This window comes from Urocitellus parryii, chromosome 1 (genome assembly GCF_045843805.1).
Source record: "Urocitellus parryii isolate mUroPar1 chromosome 1, mUroPar1.hap1, whole genome shotgun sequence".
Taxonomy (NCBI): Eukaryota; Metazoa; Chordata; class Mammalia; order Rodentia; family Sciuridae; genus Urocitellus; species Urocitellus parryii.
This window is the reverse complement of record NC_135531.1, coordinates 241256584-241280445: the sequence shown is the minus strand read 5'-3', so window position 1 is coordinate 241280445 and position 23862 is coordinate 241256584. Positions and strand designations below refer to the sequence as shown.

Genomic DNA, 23862 nt, shown 5'->3' with positions numbered 1-23862 from the left:
CCGTCAGTGGCATGAAAGCGGTATTTTGATGAATCATTCACCATGAATCATTCTTCAATAACATAGAAGCAACTATGGCTCTATAAATTAAGGGCTCAAGATGTTTAACATATTCCTCCCCAGAGGAAAGAGAAATTCCACTAGGGTAGAGAGTCATTAAAAAGTCATAAATTCCATGATAACAGTTTTCCCTTCGTCTTGTAGATTTTTCCAGTACTACTACATTTTCCTTATCAAATCTGCTTCTCAGAACCAGACAACCTTATCTTAGTTTATTTGTACAAAGTCACCACAACAGTGGGACAAAAATGTTCCAGTTCACATGAGTTCACCTGACACCGCATGCCTGTTGTACCAAAACCTCACTCTTCCCACAAAGTTGGAAGCAGGTAGAGGATTCAATCAATTTTACCGGTCACGAGATGTTCTTAGGTCATCACTCCTATCGTTCTCCTATTTATTTTGGACTTGTTTAGAAGCTGAATTGTTTGACTTTTATCTCCTCCTTCCGAATTTCCTGATAACTCTGTACTTATAAGTAATCATATCACTTTGTACCTATATAATGGATGACCCTAAAAAAATTCAACATTTGAACAGTTTTAACTGCTTTTTAAAAATCTCTGACAGGGGCTGCAGTTGCGGTTCAGCGGTAGAGTGCTGGCACACGTGAAGCAATGGGTTTGATCCCCACCACCACATAAAAATGAATAAATAAAGGTACTGTGCCCATCTAGAACTAAAAATATTTTTTAAAAAAATCCCTGACAAGCTGGAGGTAGAATTCATTGGTGGATATATTGTATTTATTACCACCACTGAGATTCTGAGGCTTGGCTCAAGTTCATTTAACATGTGAACTAGTGGTACAGCTGGTACAAAACTCAGACATCTGCATTCTCAGTTCTGTAGGATTTGACCTTGACAGTGCATTGTCCTTAAGAGATCTTATCTTCTTATCCAAAGGACAGAAGGCAATCAAAAGATTAAATAGCAATTTAGCTCTAATTTAAAAAGGTCCTTTGCTAAATATTGAAAGGAAGGGGGAATGGAAAGAAAAGGAGGAGGAAGAAAGGAACAGAGTGGAAAGGTTGGTTTGTCAGTTTTACACTTTATGTCAACTCTATTAGCAACTGCAAAACTAACATTTCCCTTGGTTTTCATTCTTAGTTTCTGTCTTCATACAAAGGCTACTTAGGTCTTTTGGAGTGGCTTTAGTGAAAAGAATACAGCAGGTAACTGAAAAACCATCCTTCTGTTTCTATCATGTCTAGTTTGACGTAAACTGAGTTCTCATTTCCAGTTCATCACAGTATCTATTGTCATGGAATAGATACTCTCTTCATCTGTTAAATAAACCATCATGCCTGCAGATCCAATTTTGTTTTAAAAGCTTCACTCCAAGTTGGCTGTTTATAGCCTTTAAATGAAGATAAGCTTCCGGACTTATTTCATAAATATTTTTCTTAAGGTCATGTATACACATATGAACCTATTATAGTATAGCTAAAAGAAAATTTTAAGTTGCCAACAGATATAAATTAAACGCCTCAAAGGCAAAGGTAAATATATCTATACAATGTATATGTGATCAAAGATATTTCCTCTTTCTTTACTACTAAGCTTATTTAATATTGGTAAGGATGTTTAAAACAAAATTATAATGCTTTTATGATTGGATAGTCTAAGGTATGATGCTACATGTTCCTAAGCTTTCCAATGATTTATTCAAAGATATTAATATACTATATATAGACAACACTAATCCAAATGACAAGATCAGAGAATCAGAATCAATCCTTTATGGGAAAAGCAATGCACCCATTTCATGACCGTGTTTCTAAATTTGTACACAAATACAGGAAGTTCTCATATGGTAATTTCAAAAGAGAGAAATAAATCATACAGCAAATTTTATTCTAAAGGAAATTTCTATCTTACAGAAATTTCACTTAAAAAATATAAGGTCAGCTAGGTGTAGTAGTACACATTTGTAATCCCAACAACTCAGGAGGCTGAGGCAGGAGGATAGCAAATTCAGCCCTAAGCAACTGAGCCAGGCCCTCAGCAACTTAGCAAGACCCTGTTTCAAAATAAAAAATAAAAAGAGCTTGGAGTGTGGCTCAGGGGTAGTCGCCCCTGGGTTTAATCCCTGGTACCAGATTAATTAATGAATGAGAAATAGATGTAATAAATAAAAACATATATATATATGTGTGTGTGTGTGTGTGTGTGTATGTTTATATATATATAAACATACACACACACACACACACACACACACACACATTCAAAACAACAGCTCCAAAGCATTCTGCTCTTGGTTAAGCTAAATAATAAATTTTAAGCAAACCATTTCAATCTATCAGTGAGTAGATTAGCAGAAATAATTTCACTTATTGGTAAGCTAAGAAGTCCTAATCGTATCCAAAAAATCTGACACATCATGAAGCAAAATGTTAAATTATATCTTCAAAACAAAATGTTAAGATGAAACACCTCCTCTTTCTTGACTGAGGCAAGTACTTGAAGTATTATTATTCCTGTTCTTATTCAGCTGACAGAAAACTGAAGGCTAAAATATTTAAGCAACTTGAACAGGACATCAGAGTTGTAAGTGGCCGATAGGGAGTTGGGCCCAAAATGACTGTTACCAGGGCCAGTGCTTGCAACTGCTGCCTATCTGTTAGGCCAAAAGATTTCCTAGACACTAATTTTATACTGAGGTGCTAACCAAAGGTGTTTTTTTATAAATGGGAAAACAGGGGGACAAAATAAATAATTCAGTTTGATGTGTCAATACCACAAACATCAAATGGAAAAATGTTAAAGACATTATCTTTATTCTTTGTATTTAAACCTCTAAAAATGAAAAGTGTTTTAGATTAATGTGAATAAAAGCAAATATGAATACTACAGCATTGGCAACAAATTAACAGCTTCTTATCTCAGTGGCTCAAAATATTTGGGTAAATGTCAATGAATGGTCTAAAAAGATACCAATGAACTCAAGCATCTCTCCTTTTATACTTGATTATAAAAGTATCTAACAATATACCTTTGTGTGGTTTGAAAAACAGTACTCCTAATTAAGTAGTAGCAAGCAGAAGAAAAATAGAAATTTGAGCAAGGTCAAAGGCAGCTATTCCTTTGAAAACAAAACTGCCTTTCCCATGTGACAACCCCAAAGAGCATATGCACTCCCCCGACAAAGTTCTCATTTACTTTCTTCCCAACCTCTTCCTGTCTAATACAAATATTTGTAAAACTTCATGAAGATTAGTTTATATCATATTATGTGTTTAGATAGAAGACAAGATGCCACACTTCTAGAATAGGTGTTGTTTTATTAATAATTTTTATTATAACTAAAAAACAAGTACATAAAACCCCAAAGAGGTGAAGAACCTAAAAGTAAAATAACACAGGAAATAAAATTGGTCACCAAATACTTATACATATTACTTCAAAGAAAAATAAAATCAGGGTTATTGGAATCAAAAGATTCTTACAAAGACTCCATCTTGTGTAAATTAAAATTAAATAAATACAAATATAAACCAGATTGCTAAAAAGATGGGGCTGTATTTCTGCTGAAAAAAAAAAGTTAAGTTTTGGCAGTGGTATAGGCAGTATTATGTCTTCAACTCGAGTTTAAAGATCCATCTCTTTTAGCATGCCCTAGATGCTGCTACTATAATAAAGCAAGGCATAGGGACATAGGTTTACTCTAGTTACTCCAGCCACCAGATATTCTTAACTGACTGCCTTAATATTAAGGAGAAAAAAAAAATCCCTTACTTCCATGTGTCTTTAGAGAAACACACTTAACTCTGTATCTTTCATGTTTACTTCAGAGCTCTATTATGAAGGGTCCAGTGTGTGTACTTTATGAACCACACACAAAGAAATGTAACAATGCTTCTCTACTGCTTAATCAAAGCAGTTTCACAGCCTTTCTTATTTGATTACTACGCAAGTTACAATATCAAGCTGTGCCAACACATTACACAGGAAGCTGCGAGAAAAGGATGTTTTTAAGAACCTCAAAAATAAGCCATTTAAAATTTGATATGTATCTGTGTGTGTCTAACTTTACATTGCTCTCTGTGCATATAAAATCACTCTAGCACCATTTTTCAGGTCTTAATCACTAGATTGTTTAGCATCTATCTATATTTTAGTATTTACAATTCTTAGTAATATTTTATTCTGTGAGGTGAGGCATGGCACAGTTACACACAGAATTCACTTATTCATGTAATCTGTATTAGTTGTAAGTAAGACAAACCAAATTCTAAAAGGAAAAAAAAATAATCCTCTAAATGCAAATCTTTTATGTAGGAAGGGTTCAAAATAGATTCCAAAGCCTGTCGTTAAAATTGGTATCTGGTAAATGCCCTAAAATACTCTGTCTGATCTTCTGTAGTTCCTATCTGCCTAAATTCAAATTCAGGACACAGTCACAGGATACTAAGAGTAACAAGATGGTATTTGCCATTGCTAAAAATCCAGGGTCACCAACCTCAGTGGTATTCTGAAAACACTGCTAGGTTTCCTTCAGCTTTCTCTCCTACTTACAGCAAACATTTCCTATCTTCCCTACTCTCTGAAACTTCACACATCTCCCCAACCCATTTTCAAAAGAAAGCCTTCCTTCATACTCTTCAGGAAAAGAAAGCGGATACCCCCCTTAACCCAGCTGTGTCTGTAAACCTCTCTGCCTTTCTGTGTCCTATTTTATTGGAGGAGGTGCCCTTCCTGCCACCAAAACTGTGACCCCATTTTTTTTTCAGGGACCTCACTTCTTTGGCCAATGCCTGTGTCTTATGTCTACTTTAAGTTCTCATTTTTTACAGGATCTCCTTCTCCTTTTCCCCAACTTCCTTTTCAAAATTCTGTGGTACTAGAGATTGAACCCAGGGGCACTCTATAACTGAGTGATATCCCCAGCCCTTTTTATTTATTTATTTTAAAATACTGAGACAGGCACTCACTAAGTTGCCCATACCAGTTTTGAACTTGTGATTCTCCTACCTTAGTCTCAGTTGGGATTCCTGGTGCACCATCATGCCTAGCTTTACTGCATCTTTTTCTTTCTTTTTTTTTTTTTTTAATCATCAAACGTTCTCTAGTCCAAAAGTTCTCTGACCTTTACATCCCAAATACAATAAAGATATTTTGAAAAGGAGAAGGCAGGTTACCAAACAATAAAAAATGGCCATGCTATGTACTATTTTTATTTTTCAAACTAATCATTTTAATACAAGAAAACCAGAATGGTTATCATATAAATGGAAAACCCTCATCTTAATTTTATTTTACTTTCTCTGGTTCCAAACTCCTTGAAATGTTCTTTTCCTTGACTATCTGATACATTATCCTGGATTTTTTCCTCCTTGTCTACTTTGCCCTAGTGGAATTGCCTTCTCTGCTACCCTACTTTTAAAAAGAGAGTTCCTTAGAATGTAATCTTTGATCTCCCCACACCTTTTTAAAAATTTCAATGCAAAGTGTGCTCTTTCTTTTGAAAAGATTTATTTTATTGGATTTTATTTATTCTTCTTAGTTATACATGATAGTAGAATCCATTTTGATAAAATTATAGAAGCATAGTATATATCTTATTCTAATTAGGACCCCATTCTTGTGGGTGGGCACGATGGTTGTGTTCACTTAGGTATTTTCATATGTGTTCATAGGAAAATATAGAGTTCTCCTTCCTTCTTACTACACACTATCTATTTCGGTAATCTCACATACCACCAATGCTCCAAATACTACAATCTCATACTGGACACACAAAATTGCATCTCCAGCTTATACCATTCTCCTAAGTTTGGGCCCATATCTGACTTCTTTCCCATCATCACTACTTAAATATCTTACAAATCCAAATATTTCAAAGGGAAGTTAGTTTTCACACATTACTAATTGCCTACCAATTATCCACTTCTCACCCATTCCAACAGAATCTCTACTTAATAGTGGTAGCAATGTGCCCAATTAAAAGATACTTTCCTGGAGTCCCTTGTCACTAGTTTGGCCAGGGTCTGGTGGATTTCTGGAAAAGATTTTTTCTGATTTAGGTATTACTCATTTCTCTCCTTTCTTCTTCCACTTTTGCCATTCAGGTGAGGCTAAAAGTGGGATGGCCAGCATGCAACTACAAGGTGACAGGCATGAGGCCAACATACATTCCACCACTAAGCCTGGCAGAGCAGTTTACCTTACTAAAGGTAACAGTCCTAGACTGTTTTCCCCTTAGATGTTTTGTTATTTTAGAAACATAATCACCTACTTGTTAGTTAACTGTTAACCAACCCCCTTTTATTTGTAATCAGATCCTTTAACAGTTATAATAGCCTAAATTAAACTACTTTTTCCATACTCCTAAGGTTTGCTTCACCAATGGTCTCCATCATAGTAGATGCATCAGCTTCAGCCCATTGTTCACACTAAAAATTGGGCAGCCAACTAGATATTTTATTCTCTTTCACACATATCCTGTCTCTCTCTTACTTCTAGTCTAAGCCATCCTCACATCTTACGTGCCTCTCCTCAACTTTTGTCTCTCTGTAGTCTGTTTTCTACAGAATGGTGCTTAAAAATCAAGTCACATCATTCTTCTCAAAAGCTTACAAGTTTCATGTTGTACTTGAAATAAAATCTACAACTCTTAATGTGGAATCTTAAACCCTGTAAAAATGTTTCCGAGACTGTGTCCACAGAACTATCTTTGGCAGAAGCACCTAGAGTACACATTAAAAATGTAGATGATTGAACCAAGCTATGGGATTGTGCCCCTAGGAAGCTGCATTTTAAAATTTGGACATCCTAACAATTCTGATGCACATTGAAATACATGAAACTTCACCCACTCTACATAATATGGTCCTATCTCTAAAGTCATCCAGGACCAATCTTACATCCCCTTCAACTCACTCTTCCTTGTTATTTGTATTTTACCTTCTCAAATGTGCTAAACTCTTTTCTGTTTTGGGACCTTCAAGCCAGACTAATCTATCAGTCCTATTCCACTCTTCCTCTGACTCTTAAAACTTTCTTTCTTAAAACTTTCTTTTAAAACTATCTTTCAGGGAAAAATCAACCATACCCAACCACCAAGAGTAAATGAGGTTTTGTTAGATCCTCACTTAGCACTCTTTGTTTCTATTACTTACTTATTATTGTTGTATTACTTAACAATTTTTTTAAAATAAATAAAACATTAAAGAGATAGATGGCATTTTTGTCTGCAACTACTCCCCCCACACACAAGTAAGCCTTCTCTGAATACTGGCATTCAGGTTCTTACACTTTTAGCTTCACTATATCCCTGTGTCTCAAAGTTTGTTACAGATGTATAAAAATGTCACTATAAGAGATACTATTTGGCAACTCACTTCCTTTATAATGGCTAAAATGAACTACATTTATATACATCAGAAGTAAGTCACTTATCACCATTTAAATTATTTTAGTAATTATTTATTCAATAACTATCTCCTAGATTGCAAACATCAAGAGCTAGATCATATCATTTGCATTACCTTGCAGTGTCGGGCACACAGGTAAAATATAAATACTGGTTTAATGAAGAATGAACCAGTGAATGAATAATGCTAGGGCTAATGTATACAGATGAATTGTAATAATGCTAAGATTAAATTATATAGACTACTCCATCAAATTAAATTAGCCAAACATCCTGAATTACTTCTGTTTGTGTACTATTTAAAGAAAAACTAGTGAAATGCAAAGAGAGGGGGTAATAATTCCTTTTGTTTTTTACTTGGTAGAAAAAAAAAAGACCTAAAGAAAATAATTTTAAAGGTTATACACTTTTTATTATATACAGAAGAATCGAATCTTGTATATTAGCAAGACTTATACATACTGCCAAAATGAAGAGGAGAAAACACAAGCAGAAAATAATTCCTGCTACACAGAAAGGATGAAAATTTGGTAACTAAGTAAAATAAGGGTCCAGAACCCTAAAATGGAAGCCTGAAACCAAAGTAGCCTGTTCCTTCAGCCACTTTCTTACAGTCATATAAGTTTGGAATACAACTTCATAAAAGGAATGAGCATTATCTGACCACTCTTGTACCACAGAACATTTATTACAAAAGCGATTTTAAAAAGAGCAATTTAAGTGTAAAATGAGTACATTAACAAAACCACCAATTTTCCAGAGTAAAGGGATTGGAATAGGTTGGTTTTTAAGTATAATTTAATCAGCAGAATTGTTTCTTCACAGTACAGTATATATTGCATATACCTGTGTTGTGACTGTGCTTAGATTTAACATTATCATTAAAACCAAAACACATATATAAGGACAATTATAAATGGATCTAGATAAATACAGGAATTTGATCTTCATCACTGAATCATTCTAGTGTTGCTGGTTTAAAAAAGAAAAAAAGCACTTCCTAAAAACAAGCACAGATGTGAACAAAGATCAATTCATTCTTGGATCATATCATGAACTGTTATATGTAAATAGGACAAATGAAAATTATACTTGGAATTCTATAAAAAGCACTAAGGGACAAAGGTTGATTAAGATTGTTAAATCAAATTTAACTGACAGACAGACATCTAGAGGCAACAAATAAAAAAATTTTTAAATGCATTTTCTAAAATAATTTGTAAGAGTTAGATAAACACCAACTGTTAGTGCTAACATACTAATTTGCATTTAATACTGTAGAAGTACATAACAAGAACATTTTTAAAGCACTTATATAAAAAATGAAATAAAGGATGGTTTTAAATGGTAGGATTTAGGACTGACCCTCTCTAAATCAAATAATTTTGGATTTAATTTTCCCATCTATATACCTTAGAACAAAAATATAATCATTGCAGATTAAACAGAGTAACTTTAATACGAACTCTCCCTAAAATCTTGGTCTATGGAGATTTTGACATTGTTAGTCTTTTAATTTTCATGAACTATTCCAATGTTATTAATAAGGTAACACACAAATTCCTTATTACTTTTCCCCTCCAGTACCAGAGATTGAATGCAGGGTATTTAACCCTGAGCCACATTCCCAACCCCTTTTATTTTTTTATTTTGAGACTGGGATTACAGGTAAGTGCCATCATGCCCAGCCACTCATTACATTTCATAATGGGAGAAGCATAGTCTGTTGTCAAAAGGGATGAGCCCTGAAACCAAAATCATCTGTGTGTAAATCTTGACTGTAAAAGTGTGCAACCTTAGGGAATTTACATAAAATATAATCAGAACCTATAGATGTAATAAAATACCTCTTCCTAGTATTTATCTACTTCATAGTTTTTATTAGGATTTAGGAACTCTTGAAACATGTATTATTATGTAGATGACTGACCCATACTAAATCACAATAAATATTAGTTATTACCAATGATCCTAGAAGCCATCCTATTCAACTATTTACAATTTGATATTCCTAGGTTTCTGTTGATGTGTTTAGACCCAAGTAAGGACTAATATAATTATAATTAGCTCTGGTATGTACACTACTAAGCTACCTGTGATAGGCATCTCTGACAAAAGGAATTCTGACTTCCAAGGTCTTTGGCATAAGGAATAGGTATGAATGGGGCATTTCTTTCCATTTTCAATTTCTGCCAATTTTAGGTACACAGGGTTATTTCAAATGTGTGATCACTACTGTGCATGAATGAGAAATATGATGAATTCAGTACTTCTTCATGAGTCAATTTCACTCAAGGACTGAGGAAAAAAATTTTAGTCATAGAACTAGTAAAAATTATGTTAAAAAAAACTAAAACAGGCATTATAAAGTGGAGCAAAATGCACAAGGATTTAAAAAAAAAACTAAAACAGGCATTATAAAGTGGAGCAAAATACACAAGACATGGAAGTATATGCCTAATGGACAGCCTACTCAGGTCCTAAAATACTCATGCAGCAGTCATTGATGCCATGTAAGTCATAAAAGCATAAGGTACACTGAAAGTTTTAATCTATTAAGAAATTTTTGCAGGAGATCCTAAATTTTTAACAAAAAATACCCTGTTTCACAATGGTACTCATTAAAACTTTTTGCAAAGCAAATACTACAGAACATAATATGTAAATTCTCCTCTAGCCAGAGCTCCTCCAAACAAGTAAATATACTAACACATGAATAAGTAGACAATAACATGACAAAACCCAACACACAAGGCATACCAAATAAACAACAGTGCTGGTTCTGTAGTAAGCAAGTATGGTAGGTATAAAATAAAATTACACAGTAGAGACTGAATAAAAATTACAGCTTCTTAAGTCTTTATTACTTAGTTAAAAACACAGCAAACTAATTCTCTTTCTCCTTTGTTCTCCTTCAGAAAAAAAAAGATAGTCTCCAAGTCCTGTTGAAATAGCATATTTTAGTTGAAAAACTTCACTAATACGTAAATAGAAAGTTAGGCTCTATTCCCCCTCTTCCTCAGTCCCATTCTCTAAAGTTTCTCTTTCAAGTAAAAAGGGATGATAAAAGAGACATATTCTATTGGTATGATTAAAGAGAGCTAATGGTATTAGTTACCACAGAACTTTAACAAAATCACTTGTCCTATAATTTCATCAAGAGGTCAATGAAATTTCATTGTATAGAAAATGTTCATTCATATCAATTCAAATACTCATCTCAAAAACTATTATTTGGTCTATTTCCTTATTCAGGTTATAAATTGTGTGTAAGATGCATGTTGATCCAGGCTTTATGCAAAATACTAAAGAATAAAGCTATACTATACTGAAGAAAAGAAGTTTCGACTTGTACATTTCAGGTATATATTTTCTTTAACTTTTTTTTTTTAAATAAGCTAGAATGGCAAATATCAACAATACTAAAAAGATCTGGAAGTGAAAATATAAACAATATGAATATTCAGAAATGAAAACCTATTCATGAGTAACTATAATTTTTAAAATTATCTCATTTTCAGCCAAAGACAAATAATGATATAAAAGAATGAAAAGGAAAGTATAATACTTAAATTAAGATAATATATTGAATTTTCTCATTATAATCTTTAATTTTCAGTGACTAGGAAAAAGAATAAAACAATAGATTATGGGAAGAGTTCAGTTAATAATTTATACCATGGTTTTATATAACATCATTAATCTCATTTAGTGGAAGAAGGTCAGGACTTAAGGATTAAGTTTTATATTGTCCCTAGTGATACATACAAAATAATAAAAACTGTTCATTCTGACCTCGAACTAAAGAGAAGTTTAATAAGAGATTGAAGATCAAGATTTCAATTTGAAATTTACAATGAAATGGTTCAAGTATGAGTAGTTAGTTACAATTATAGTTGATATTAATATTTCAGCACATTCTTATTTTAGTACACATTGTGTAAAAGCAAACAGAATTTACATTAAATAAGGGCCCAATTCTTAAAATAAGGTTTTTCACTTTTATAAACTCATAGAAGGGCTAACCAGGCAAGTTTAAATTCTGAGAATTAAAAAATCAGTTGTTTTTGGTGCTGGTGATTAGACCCAGGTACACATGCTATGCATACACTATACCAATGAAGTACACCTGAATTTCAGAGAATAATATTCTCTTGAGAGTAACAATATTTAAGTCTTAACATTTTACAAGTCAACAAGGCCTTTAAAAAATTAATAAATTTCAAGAACACAATACACATTTTTCTTTATAAATAAAAAATAAAAATCCACCAATTATGAAATTGATACTGAAGACAATATGTTCTATAAACAGAATAAATTAAAAATCAGAAAACTTGTTCTGAGGACACTTACTGATTCAAATGTTTAAAATACAACAAGGGAAGCAGGCAGTTACTTTGCACATTTCTGGGAAAAGTTAATACATAAAGAAAAGAGTAGTGTTTTTTTCTGTTAACATTTGTTTAGAACTTGAGTAGCTTTTGCTTATATACAATAATTTTTTACTTATATATTTAATCTAACCCCAAAGGAATTTATTTTAAAAAGCCAACATTGCCACGTTTATTTTTAGAGTCACATTTATGCTACACTCACTTTCTTTCAAAGGTTCTGGAGTAATGTTTTATTTTTAGAACTACTGTATAATTATAACATTCATTTCTAACTTTGATAGATTTGATTAATTCCAGCACATTGTTTTTTACTGGAAAATATAATTAAATAGTTTTAATAAATGCTGATGATACAATCAGACTGCAAAATAACCTGTAGTCACATTAGCTAATGCCAATTATGATCATTAAAAATAAATTTAAAAGTCTGTTGAAACAAAACATACAAGAGAACAACTACATAAAAACATTTTAAAAATGTAAATATGTTAATAGAGAAAACAAAGTGCTAAAAATTCTGGAAAGGGGTCTGGGTGGAGTGGGAGTTACAAACTTTAGGAATACTTGCAAGTTCAATTCTGTGATTCTAAAAAAAATACAAGATTATGGTAAATGAAAGTAGAAAGATCCAGAAAGGCTGAACTACGTTAAAAAAAAAAATTCTTCAGCTGTTTAAAAAATATAAATTTACTTATAGCTCAGGGTTTCAAGTACAATTGCGGGGCAGAGTATATTGTTATATAAATAAAAATCACCAGAAATGCAATGTGAAAACAAAAATTTTAAGACTATTTCAGGTAAAAATTTTTCCTTCCAAAAGATAAGTATTACAACTAGATAATTTCAATCATCTGAGGTATCTGAATTAAAAGTATTTAAGAAAGATAAATATTTTAGAGAAACAAAGGCTATTATTTTAATACTGTGTCTAGAAAAACCATATCCTCAGATATTAAAAATTTGCTTAAAAGGGCTGGAGATGTGGCTCAGTGGTTAAGTGTCCCTAGGTTCAATCCCTAATACCAAAAAAAAAAAAACAAAAACAAAAACAAAGTTGAATAACCAGGGGCTAGGGATACAGCTCAGTAGTAGAGTGCCTGCCTTGCTCTGGATTTAATCCCCAGTGCTGGGGGAAAAAAAAAAAAAAAGTTGACTAACAGTGTTATGAAACCAGTTGCCAGAAGTAGTAAGCATTAGGTACTTATTCTAATATGAAGTTTTTCTTTTTATTTGTTTTTTTCTGGTGCTGGATATACAACCCAGGACCTCTAGCATGCTAAGTACACACTCTACCACTAAGCTTACAACCCAAGACCTCTAATATGAGCTTTATAAGTCCATCATAATTCATGTTTTAAAAATTAAGGTAATATATGACCATTTTCCAATAATAAGTGTTTAATAATTTATTGTTGGGTATGATCTATAAAAAAAATACCACATATACCACCAAAAAAGCCATGCATCAAAGTGCTAATTACTTAGAAGGAATCAGGAAGTCAGGAAATCCTTATAAAAGTCAGGCTTTATACATATGGCATATAGTATATAAAAAAACCTCTATTACCCAAAACTTATAAAAATTACTAATAGAAATACAATCATCTATACAACAGAAATGGTAAACAAAGTCAATCTAAAATTTCCTTATTTTGATATGCTCACAAAACATAAATAGAAAATAAAGTTTGAATACCACAGTAACAGAATTACTTAAAGATTTATTATCAGTCTTCCTGTTTCAGAAATAAGTATCTTTTCTCTTACTCCTTATGAAAATTAAGAACTCTAAGAAATATCAAGTTTTGCCAATCCTGTTTTACATAGGGTAAATTTGGCCTCAAATGTCCTCATAATTTTCTATTTATTCAACAAATCACATACATTTTTAGGTATTTACAGTAATAAACCATTGGATTGGGAGGAAAATAAAAGAACCTCTCCCAATCCAAATAAATTTCTTGTATTTCTAAGCAATGTAAGAAACAAATATTTTAACTGTGTTATTTTGAAATAAAACAAATATTGCTTAACTTAGATATTCTTGAATGTATGTTACACATATAATTTTGCCCTTGGATTCCATGACACAGGACAGACTAATTAAAGTAAAGTCCATTCTGAATAAATCTAAATGAAATCTAGGGCCATGGTATCTGGTAATAATCTTCCATATATACCAAATCTCTGACATCTAGTTTTGGTTTTATTATACATTTATACATACAATACTTACTATAAATGGCACAATAGGAATTGAGAAGAAATCACATATTAAATAGACTGATTATAAATCTTTTGAAAAATGCATTCTAGCATTTTCAAGGTCATCCAGTAGAAAATTCAAAATTCTACAAATGAATAGTAAAGCAGATTTTTTTAAACATAAAAATTATATATAGTAAACTAAATAAAACCATTTCATATACTGTCAACCTGAAAAGTACATTATTTAAACTGAACAGAATCCTTCTGGGGGGATGGGATGGGGAGAGGGTACCAGGGATTGAACCCAGGGACACTTAGCTACTGAGCTACATCCCTAGCCTTTCTTAAGATAGGGTCTCATCAAGTTGCTTAGAGCCTCATTAAATTGCTGAGGGTAGTTTTGAATTTGCAATCCTCCTACCTCAACCTCCTGAGCCACTGGGATTTCAGGTGTGCACCACACTGCTTGGCCAATTCTTTATAATAAATGTTGGGAAGAGCTCAAAGTCAAACCTCTTCCCTGTGCTGGAGTTCCCCAATATTGTTAGTTACTCTTTTACTGACAGTACTAGTAGTGAACGGGAAGAGTAACAACAGAAACCACAAAGTCAAGTTTAATAAGTAGAATATGTTACACTTTATAAATTTAGGGGCAGCAAAAATTTTATTTTATTTTTTTTGTTTTTGGTACCAGGGATTGAATCCAGGAGCACTTACCACTGAGCCACATTCCCAGCCCTTTTTTTATATTTTATTTTCAGAAAGGGACTCGCTAAGTTGCTTAAGGCCTGGATAAGTTGCTGAGGCTGGCCTTGAACTTGTGATCCTCCTGCCTCCGCCTGCCAATATGCTGGGATTAGAGGTGTGTGCCACCGCAAAAGGAATATAGATCAATGAACCATTTATACATAATATACTATGTGGAAAGAACTATTGGTCACCTTCAGAATATAAATAGATTTAAACAGGGAGATGAAATAAATATACAAACACATACATATACAACATATACACACATTATATATAAACCATCAACATGTTAACAGCTCTTTCCACATACATATATACCTATGAAATTCTATACTGTCAGATAAAGACTACAAGCAATTTGAATTTCTTTTGCCTTTCCTTCAAATCAGTTAAAGAAAATTTACCTTTAGAAACAAGTTAATCATATACTGTTATATATGTTGAATATAGCATACTGAAATTCCTTAGTAATTAGTCCAAAAAGAAATATTTCGAAAAAAAATCCCACATATTAATGCAAATTAAGCAAGCAAGTTTTAAAATTTATACAATATGCTTGGGAAATCTTTAGTTGTATGGCAGTTTTAGTCAAATAGAGAAATGTTAAAAGTACATGACCTACAATATATGCAGTCTATAATTTGGATTATGTTATGGAAACATACAAATATTTCTTCTGAAAATTAAATCCCTTAAGAAAGAAGCCGAGGTGAATTTCTATATTATAGTCATTCTACTCAAAATATATATTAAGTCGACTAAGAATAATAGTTTTATTGTAATGCAACACTATGATACTCGTCATTTCAGTTAGCAATTTTTCCTACTCTTTAGACACGACAGATAAAATGAAAGTTACATATTGAATAACATCAATCACATTCTTCCTCAGAGAGCAGGAAAATTCTGCAAATAGGGCTATTTTTTTTTTTTAATCAAGGAGGGCAAGGGACTATGAGAAAGGTCTTTATTCAAATAATTCTAGTACAACCAATAGGAAACATCCTCTTCCCCTAAAAGCCCACCAACACTATACTGTATTAAAAAAAAAAATTAAATCAAATAAAGTCCTTTAAGTATTTCTAGTTTCACTTTGAGGCAGTCTCAGGAAAATAAACATTTCAAATAGTATCTTCATAAGGATAATTTTTCCCTAAGTTAAAATCCCATTTTTGTACTTAAAAATGTTATAGTTGCTTTTATATATTAAAAAAAAAAAACAATAAAATCAGCTTAAAATAAATTTATTGTACAATACAAAAAGTAGGCATACCGGAAAATAAAGGTACATTATTAAATATACAAAGCAAATGAAAGAAAGCTAAACAACACAAATGTTTTAATCCAAACACTAAGATAAAATGCACAACATTTATGCTAAAAACCAAATATATCAAGAAGAATATGCATTTCAAATGAAATGTTAATGATGCCAACAAAAAGGAGGAAAAAAAGAAAAACAAATGCTATCTTGTAAATGCTTGAATATCAAGAATCAATAATGGCACAAAACATTAAACCCAACAATACTGGGTACTTTTCAAGAACTTTATTTGAAAAGATATTAAGAATACTGAAAGAATCAAAATATGTACTTACACTGGCAAAGCTTTTCTTTTTAAAAGTTTGTGGGCCTATTCACAGCATTTTACTTCTTCTTCCATTCATTCTTCCTATAAAAGTTTCTGGATGCTTGTTCTTAAAAAGTCTCTAAACAGAGTAGCTTGGATAACCCTACTTCATTTTTAAGTGTGCAGTTAGGCCTTACCGACATTATATGAAGTGCCACAAATTAACAACCTAATTTTGAAATCTATACAAATATGTACACAATATGAAAACAACTATAATTTTATAAAGTAAAACCAACCTATGAGCAAAATGGGAAAATGTAATAATTTAGATCAGAGAAGGGGGAAAAAAAATAAAGCCTTCATGCCAATTAAGACATTCAGTTACTTGAATCACAAATAGCCATGGTAGAACTAACACAAATGTGACACTGTCCATAGGTTCAGCAGTGGCAAGGCCTTGAGAAGCATCCAGTTAGTATAAATATCTGAATATCACAGGAACATTCAAGTAACAGTAAAATTCTTAGTAAAACTCTGTAAAATTTCATATATAATTATTTAAATACTTAAATTTAACACCTAAGCCCAAAAGGCTTTTGACCAGCACCTCGGAGGTGGAAACTTCTGGGAGGAAACTTCTTCCCCTAATAATATAGTTCTCAAACTCAAGACATCATATGACCAAGATTTCTTATATCTAATTTGTACCTGATATCTAAACTGTAAAAGATATCTAAATTACTCAGTAAAATCTCTTTTGCTATACTATAATACTTTTACAGACTTTGCCGCATCACATAAATGCCATCATTCTAAGAAGCCATAAAGGTTTCCTTCTCAAACTTCTCCCTCCAAATTTACTGGTTTAGACATAAATTTTTTAAAAACCAAAAAAACCAAACTTGAAACTATGGGGAAAACTACAGAGGTATATGGAAGAAGGAGGAAGTGTGAATAGGCCCTACAGAATTTTACAAACACTTTGCCAAGACAGACTTTAAAATACTGTGCATAATTATTTGAAATCAGGTTACATAGAACCTAATTCTTCTCTTAAAAACAAGTTTTGATTCTCAATATTGCATTTTTATAACTGAACAAAAAGATTCAGATCTAAACAGATATTTTAGTAGCATACTTACTACCTTTAGACTAAATTCAATTCCTAAGTACTCCAAGAGAAGTCAAATAAAACAAACTTTATGAGATGTTATAATTTATCACAAAAGAAATATTCATTAGCACTTATGAAATTATTAGAATAATAAAATTATTAAAAGCTAAAATCAAAATCTGCCATTCATATGTAATTATAACAGAAAAAGTTATGTAAATTGCGTAGGTAATATGAAAATAAAATTCATATTGAAGACACACACTATCTCTCCTTCTGAGTAACCATTATAGCTTTTTAACAATGAAATTCTTTGGCTGGAAAGGTTCAATATGTAAAGACACTCCTGTACAAGATAGTTCTCAGGACAGAACTCAGGAGTTGCACAGTAACAAAGTAATGAGATATACTTTAAAGTGTTTGCCAAAGTTTTGACGAATTTTTAAAAAGTTAACACCAATCTACAGCTAAAAATGGCATTCATGTAAACTTAAAATAATTTTATAATCTACTGCTATTATAAATAAAGTAATTTGGAATTCGTTACTTTGAATTTTTAGTTTTGTATTTAGCATAGAAGTACTTTCCATTGCTACTATCGACATCATGTCAGTTTTAAAAATAGAAAATAAAAAACTAAATGCAATAATTTATTAAATTCAATTCGTAGATTTTAGAACTGAGAAATGACACCTTAGTAGGATTATCTGGCTATACAGGCAAAATTTTTAATTAAATCAAGATTTTTTTAAATTTCTTTTTTGTATTTTTAAAAAATAAAGCAAATTTGCTTTATTTACTTTTTAAAGACCAACAAATCCACTTTTTAACTATTATCTTTTTACAAAGATTATAAGCAAAAAAAAAAAATTAAAAAGCTTATGGCTCCAGCACCTAAGGTTGAGAACACAAAAAATTCAAATAAATATTTATAGTTTGCAAAAAAGCTAAAGATGTTTGAAAGGTTAAATGAAGAAACATTCTGAAACTAGAACCCATTTCTTTAGCTTTTCTCTCCCAGACTTTCCATTCTATATACTACAGTTGTAGAGATGTCCTCATTTGACTCAGGTGACACTTTTTTCCACACTGTCTCTTTTAAAGCAAGTTCTTGTTGGAGACTTTCATAGTCCAATGGTCCAAAGGAATGCTAGTTGTTCAAGCAACATACATAATTTATTAGTGTACTTGAGTGAAGAAAGGTCCAAGCTATAAAATGGTATTTTTCAATGAACGTTATTAAAATCTGTTAACATTTTTACCCACCACCATCTGACATTTTACTTCATGTTACTCATGTCGACTCCCAATAAAGTTTCTACTCTGTTAACTTGGCAAAATTCTCAAATATTATAAGAAGTTACTTTGATTGCAACTAACAAAACTTTAATGTGGCACTAACAAAAGTTATTTGGTATATACTAAAATTGTTTACAAGAGCTTCACAGTCTAATAGGTAATTTTACTATAAAAATTTTTCATATGGGATGCAAAGGTACTGAATTAAAATTCTCAATATAAGTCCTTTGGCCCAGTAAAAAACTACATATAGATTAAAAAAAGTTTAAGTCCTGATTCTAATACCAGCTCTAAAATAGAAATGGATAATATGAAGCCAAACATTGCAATAATAAACAGGACTTTAAGGGTATGAGGATATTCCATTAAACACTCATTGTAGAAAAAATATTTCATCTACAGTGGCTTATAAAACTTAAGAGGCTTCGAAAGGTCTCCCACTAATATCATAATATCTTTTCATTTACATATTTATCCACAAAGTAGGTAAGGAATTGAAATACACTTTAATTCAGAACTAGGACAAATATTAAGAGTAAAAATGACTTTCTTTTTATATTAATAGCATGTAGCATTTCTTCCAATATTTTTTTAAAACAGAATCAATTCTAAAACTCTTAAAATAGCAGAAAACAAGCCAACTCTTAGGCTAATGAATTCCAATTTAAATAGTGAAAGCAATATTTAATATCTATATACTAGTGATCCAAGATAAAAACATCAGCAATTTGTTTGCATTCATTTGTGATTGGGAAAGACATGAGACTACTAACAAACTTAAGTTTTAAACAGGCGAATCTCAATTTCTCTTTCTTAAAAGAATATTATAGAATGATCTAAGAAAGACTTTGGCTTACCCTCTGATCTCCACCTTCTCTTCGAGGATCAAGTTTTTTTGCAAAGTGTCTCAAATTGTCATAGTTATGGAAATTACACAGAGAAACAAGATCCTGTAAAGAGTTATACAGAATAGGTATAAGTAATGAATATGACATAACTATGTTGATATATGACTACAACACAGTGAATCTCAACATTGTGTATATCCACAAGACTGGGATCCTAATTAGAATAAGATATACTCCATGTTTACATCAAAATAGATTCTATTGTCATGTGTAAGTAAAAAGAATTTTTAAAAAGAAATTGGTTGTTCACTAGCTATGTTTATTCACATTTTAACAAACCGTACATATACTGTCCGGCTTAACTACGATCTTATAGAAACCACCACTGCAGCTGGGTAGCATAGGCGGCACATGCCTGTAATCCCAGCAAGTAGGGAGGCTAAGAAAGGAGAATCCCAAGTTCGAGGCCAGCATTGGCAATTTAGAGAGATCTTACCTCCAAAAAAAAAAAAGCATTGGGATACAACTCAATGGTAGAGGCCCTCTGGTTTACTCCCCATACCATAAACAAACAAACAATGCATGCTAACTATAAGCATGGCATAAGGAAGAGAAATGAAATCAGAATAAAGATACAAGTCCTGAAAACACTCTTACTATAGCATGACCCTAGTACTCAATCACTCAAATTGTCTAACTTTCATCTTGTGTAAAACAGGGTTTATATAAGAGGCCACATGAAAGCATTCTTCAGTGAAATAACTGTAAAGTACCATAAAAATATGTCAGAATTCTGGTTATAATTTATTATAATTAATTTTATATATAACCCAAGGTCATTCTCTAGGTCATGTAAAATATAAAAGACTAAAAAACAAACCAGAATTTTAATTGAGAAAAAAATCTGCAAATAAAAACCAAAAATTATTGTATTTAACATGGACTCTACAAAGTAATATATGTAAGTAAAATAATAACATGAAATAATAATGAGAATTAGGTGACAATAAAATACTGAACTAATCAAAAGTAGTACAACTTTTAAAAATTTATCTTAATTTTAATTTGCAGTGCTTATTTCTTGAAAAAAAAACAAAGAAAGGTAGGTAATAAGTAAGTCATCTATGTGTATTAATGATACAATAAATTTTAATTAAAATCTTTGGTTTTAAACTACTTCTCTGTATATTTTCTGAGTTTTGGAAAACCAATTATAACCAAGAAAATTAAAACATAAGCATCAATCAAATGTAATTTTTTTGTGAGAATAATTAAAAAGGACTGTCTGGTAGTGCAACTTGAAGCTCCTCCGTGAGTATTTCCATGGCTATCCAGCAACTGTCACATAGGCAGGCAGAATACCAAAAGTGAAAACTATGGAAAATAGGTAAAAAATAAAATCACTGGGTAGCTTAACTTGTATGGTCATTATTTTCATTAAGAATGCTTACATGACAGAAGTGAATTCCTTTAACACTGTTGCCCATCTTGTCCAGAGGAGGAGACCAGCACATCATGCCCATGACATTGGGGACAACTAAAAGAATTCCCCCAGCAACTCCAGATTTTGCAGGAAGACCAACCTAAAAATTCATGTAAACATTTGAAAATAAGAAATGTTATGTTCAATAATAAAGGAACTGATTTAAAAAAAATATGGCATATATCCATACAAGAGAACTTCAACACTTAAAATATCATAGATAAACATTGATCAACATGTTTGTAAATACAGCAAATAAATGACAAACTATAAAAATGTTTGGAATACAGTAAAATATAGAAAAAATTTTGAAAGACATAGTCTAAGGAGTTAAAGTGGTTACATATAAACTATGATCCACAGGTTTTAATTTTATTCTTCTTCACGATTTTTTTAATTGTTCTAAAATAAAAATGTATGCTTTATATATCAAAAGTTATTTCCAAAAACATTGTTTAACCTGAAAATAATGAGAAATTATTATCTTCTTAAAAGATTTTCCTATGGTATACTTTCAGAGGAAGATCTTAGAAATAAAAAGTAATTCAAATCAATCCTCTTCAGAAAGTTTGTCCACATTATGAAAAAACTGGACAACAATTATGATAAAAGAAAAATTAGTTTCATCAGTGCAGCATTTATTAATAGCTTACTAACATTCAGACATTAAGCACTTCTTGATAAAATTATACCAATGAGATAATCTTGCACAAAACCAAATAAAACAAGCCAATGGAAACCATCTGAATTGGATAAAACAATTCACAGGAACTACAAAGCACAATGGAACATATGTAATGAATAAAATCTAGACCAAGAAAGGCTGTACAGGATAAATGACCCAACCAAAAATAATGAGAAAAAGAGAGATCATGGAGAGACCTATAGATTAAAAGAAAATAAATGGCCACACAACCAATCACAATATATGTTCATTATTTGCATCCCAAGTCAAACAAATTGTAAAATAATATAATCATAATATAAAATAATCCAGGAAATCTGAAAACTAAATATCTTGATATTAAATTTAATACTGATTAAAGATAATGTTTTTATATGTAATATTTAAGTTTTTAAATATGTAATATTATTATTTTTAAAAAAAACTCTTTTTGGGGGGACATAATATCTTTATTTATTTTTATGTGGTGCTGAGGATTGACCCAGGGCCTCACACATGTAAGGCAGGTACTCTACCACTGAGCTACAACCCCAGCCCCCTAATGGTACTCATATATTTTATTAAGGGTCTTTATTATTTGGATTTATATACTGGAATATGATAAGGATGGGAAAGTAGATATGTACACAGATGAAACAAGATTAGTCATGTATTTATAATTACTGAAAGTGAATGATAGGTAACATTAAATCCATTTCTCTATTTTGCATACTTGAAATTCCCCCTCCCCCAAAAATTTTTAGGACTGCATTACGACATAATATAAGCAAGATGAAATAAGAAAGGTCCATATGTTTCACACTGGCAAATGCACAATAGAACTTAAAGGAGTATATTTTTAAGCTTTAATTTTAATGTACTTTAAGCCCTTTAAAACATCTACGGCTGTAACAAAAGAGGTTAAACGTTCCATCTATGTATTCCTTTTGAACTTTTGGAATGCAGTCACTATAATGCTAAACAATGACAAATAAAAGTAAAGAAAATCTGTACTAACCTTAAATGTAGAAATGCTTTACAAGCAGAAGCTATGAGGTTCTTTAAATTAAACTTCCAAGTTCTTAAGAACATCTGATAGACTATTTTAACTCTATTTCTTACCAATTTGTAACAAATTAACCTTGAAAATAAGCCTCTCTTTCAAAAATTAATATACAGCTTTAGAAGCAAAGTTCAAACTGCTTAAAAAAATTCCAGACTAGATTCTTGCTGGAGAAAATTAATAAACAACTACTCACATGGAAAGCAAATTGCCCTGAGAAATCATACATGCCACAGGAATGCATCAAACTCAGTGTATTTCGAACTGCTTCAGGACTCAGTACTCTTTCACCAGTAATTGGGCAGAAACCACCGTTAGCCAGTGTTGCAGCCATCACACTGGCGGATTCACAAGTCACTTCTATAGAGCACAGCTAAAACAAACAAAAAAGAATTCTGAATATTTAGGCTATTACTATTTTTATTTTCTAAGATCATCTATTTTATCTGGTATTTCATACATCTCTGAAATATTTCTTTCAAAGGGATAACTTTAATGTAACCTATTGATATTCCAAAGATTTTAACTGACTAAAGTTCTAGCCCCTTTAAGATATATCCTGATTTGCCCAAAGTTATTCAGAGTTTTAATGGCAGAACAAGGTTAGAAGGGGTCTGTTCCTAAACACTAAGACTTATTGTTGTCTTATGTAAGATTCAAATCTATTCACTATTAATTATGTAATGGATTATGTAAGCATAATTATTTTTAACACAATAGGAAAAAATAAGCCAAGTTAACATTTTTAAGAAAAAGCAATATACAACAATATTATGACAAACAATCTCTACATGAGAAATTACTACTTTGGGGGGGGGAAGCAAAACTGCCTGACATTTCATCTACACAAGAAAGCTCAACATCCCCATTTATACAGCAACATGCAAAGGACCAAAAGGAAGAATATGTGAGAGCTCTAACATGAATGCTCTGTGAGCCTAAACTATAATGTTATCTTTAGATCACTTATATTTATTTGATATTTACTATGGGAGATAGATATATTGTGATGAATGAAAAAAGA

General features: G+C 31.5%; 1 protein-coding gene across 3 annotated transcripts in view; it reads right to left on the bottom strand.

Moving 5' to 3' along the window:
* The window catches only part of Gls (glutaminase), a 75016-nt gene that overhangs the window by 12269 nt on the left and 38885 nt on the right, over positions 1 to 23862 (bottom strand). For 2 of the 3 annotated variants that reach the window (XM_026389025.2, XM_077803056.1), the window contains exons 12-14: positions 23035 to 23211; positions 21080 to 21211; positions 19638 to 19730 (exon numbers count right to left, since the gene is read on the bottom strand). In XM_026389025.2, coding sequence (XP_026244810.1) covers positions 19638 to 19730; positions 21080 to 21211; positions 23035 to 23211 — 402 coding nt within the window. Of the gene's footprint in view, positions 1 to 16072; positions 18632 to 19637; positions 19731 to 21079; positions 21212 to 23034; positions 23212 to 23862 lie in introns of those variants that run through there. The other variant, XM_026389026.2, reaches the window with a different exon arrangement.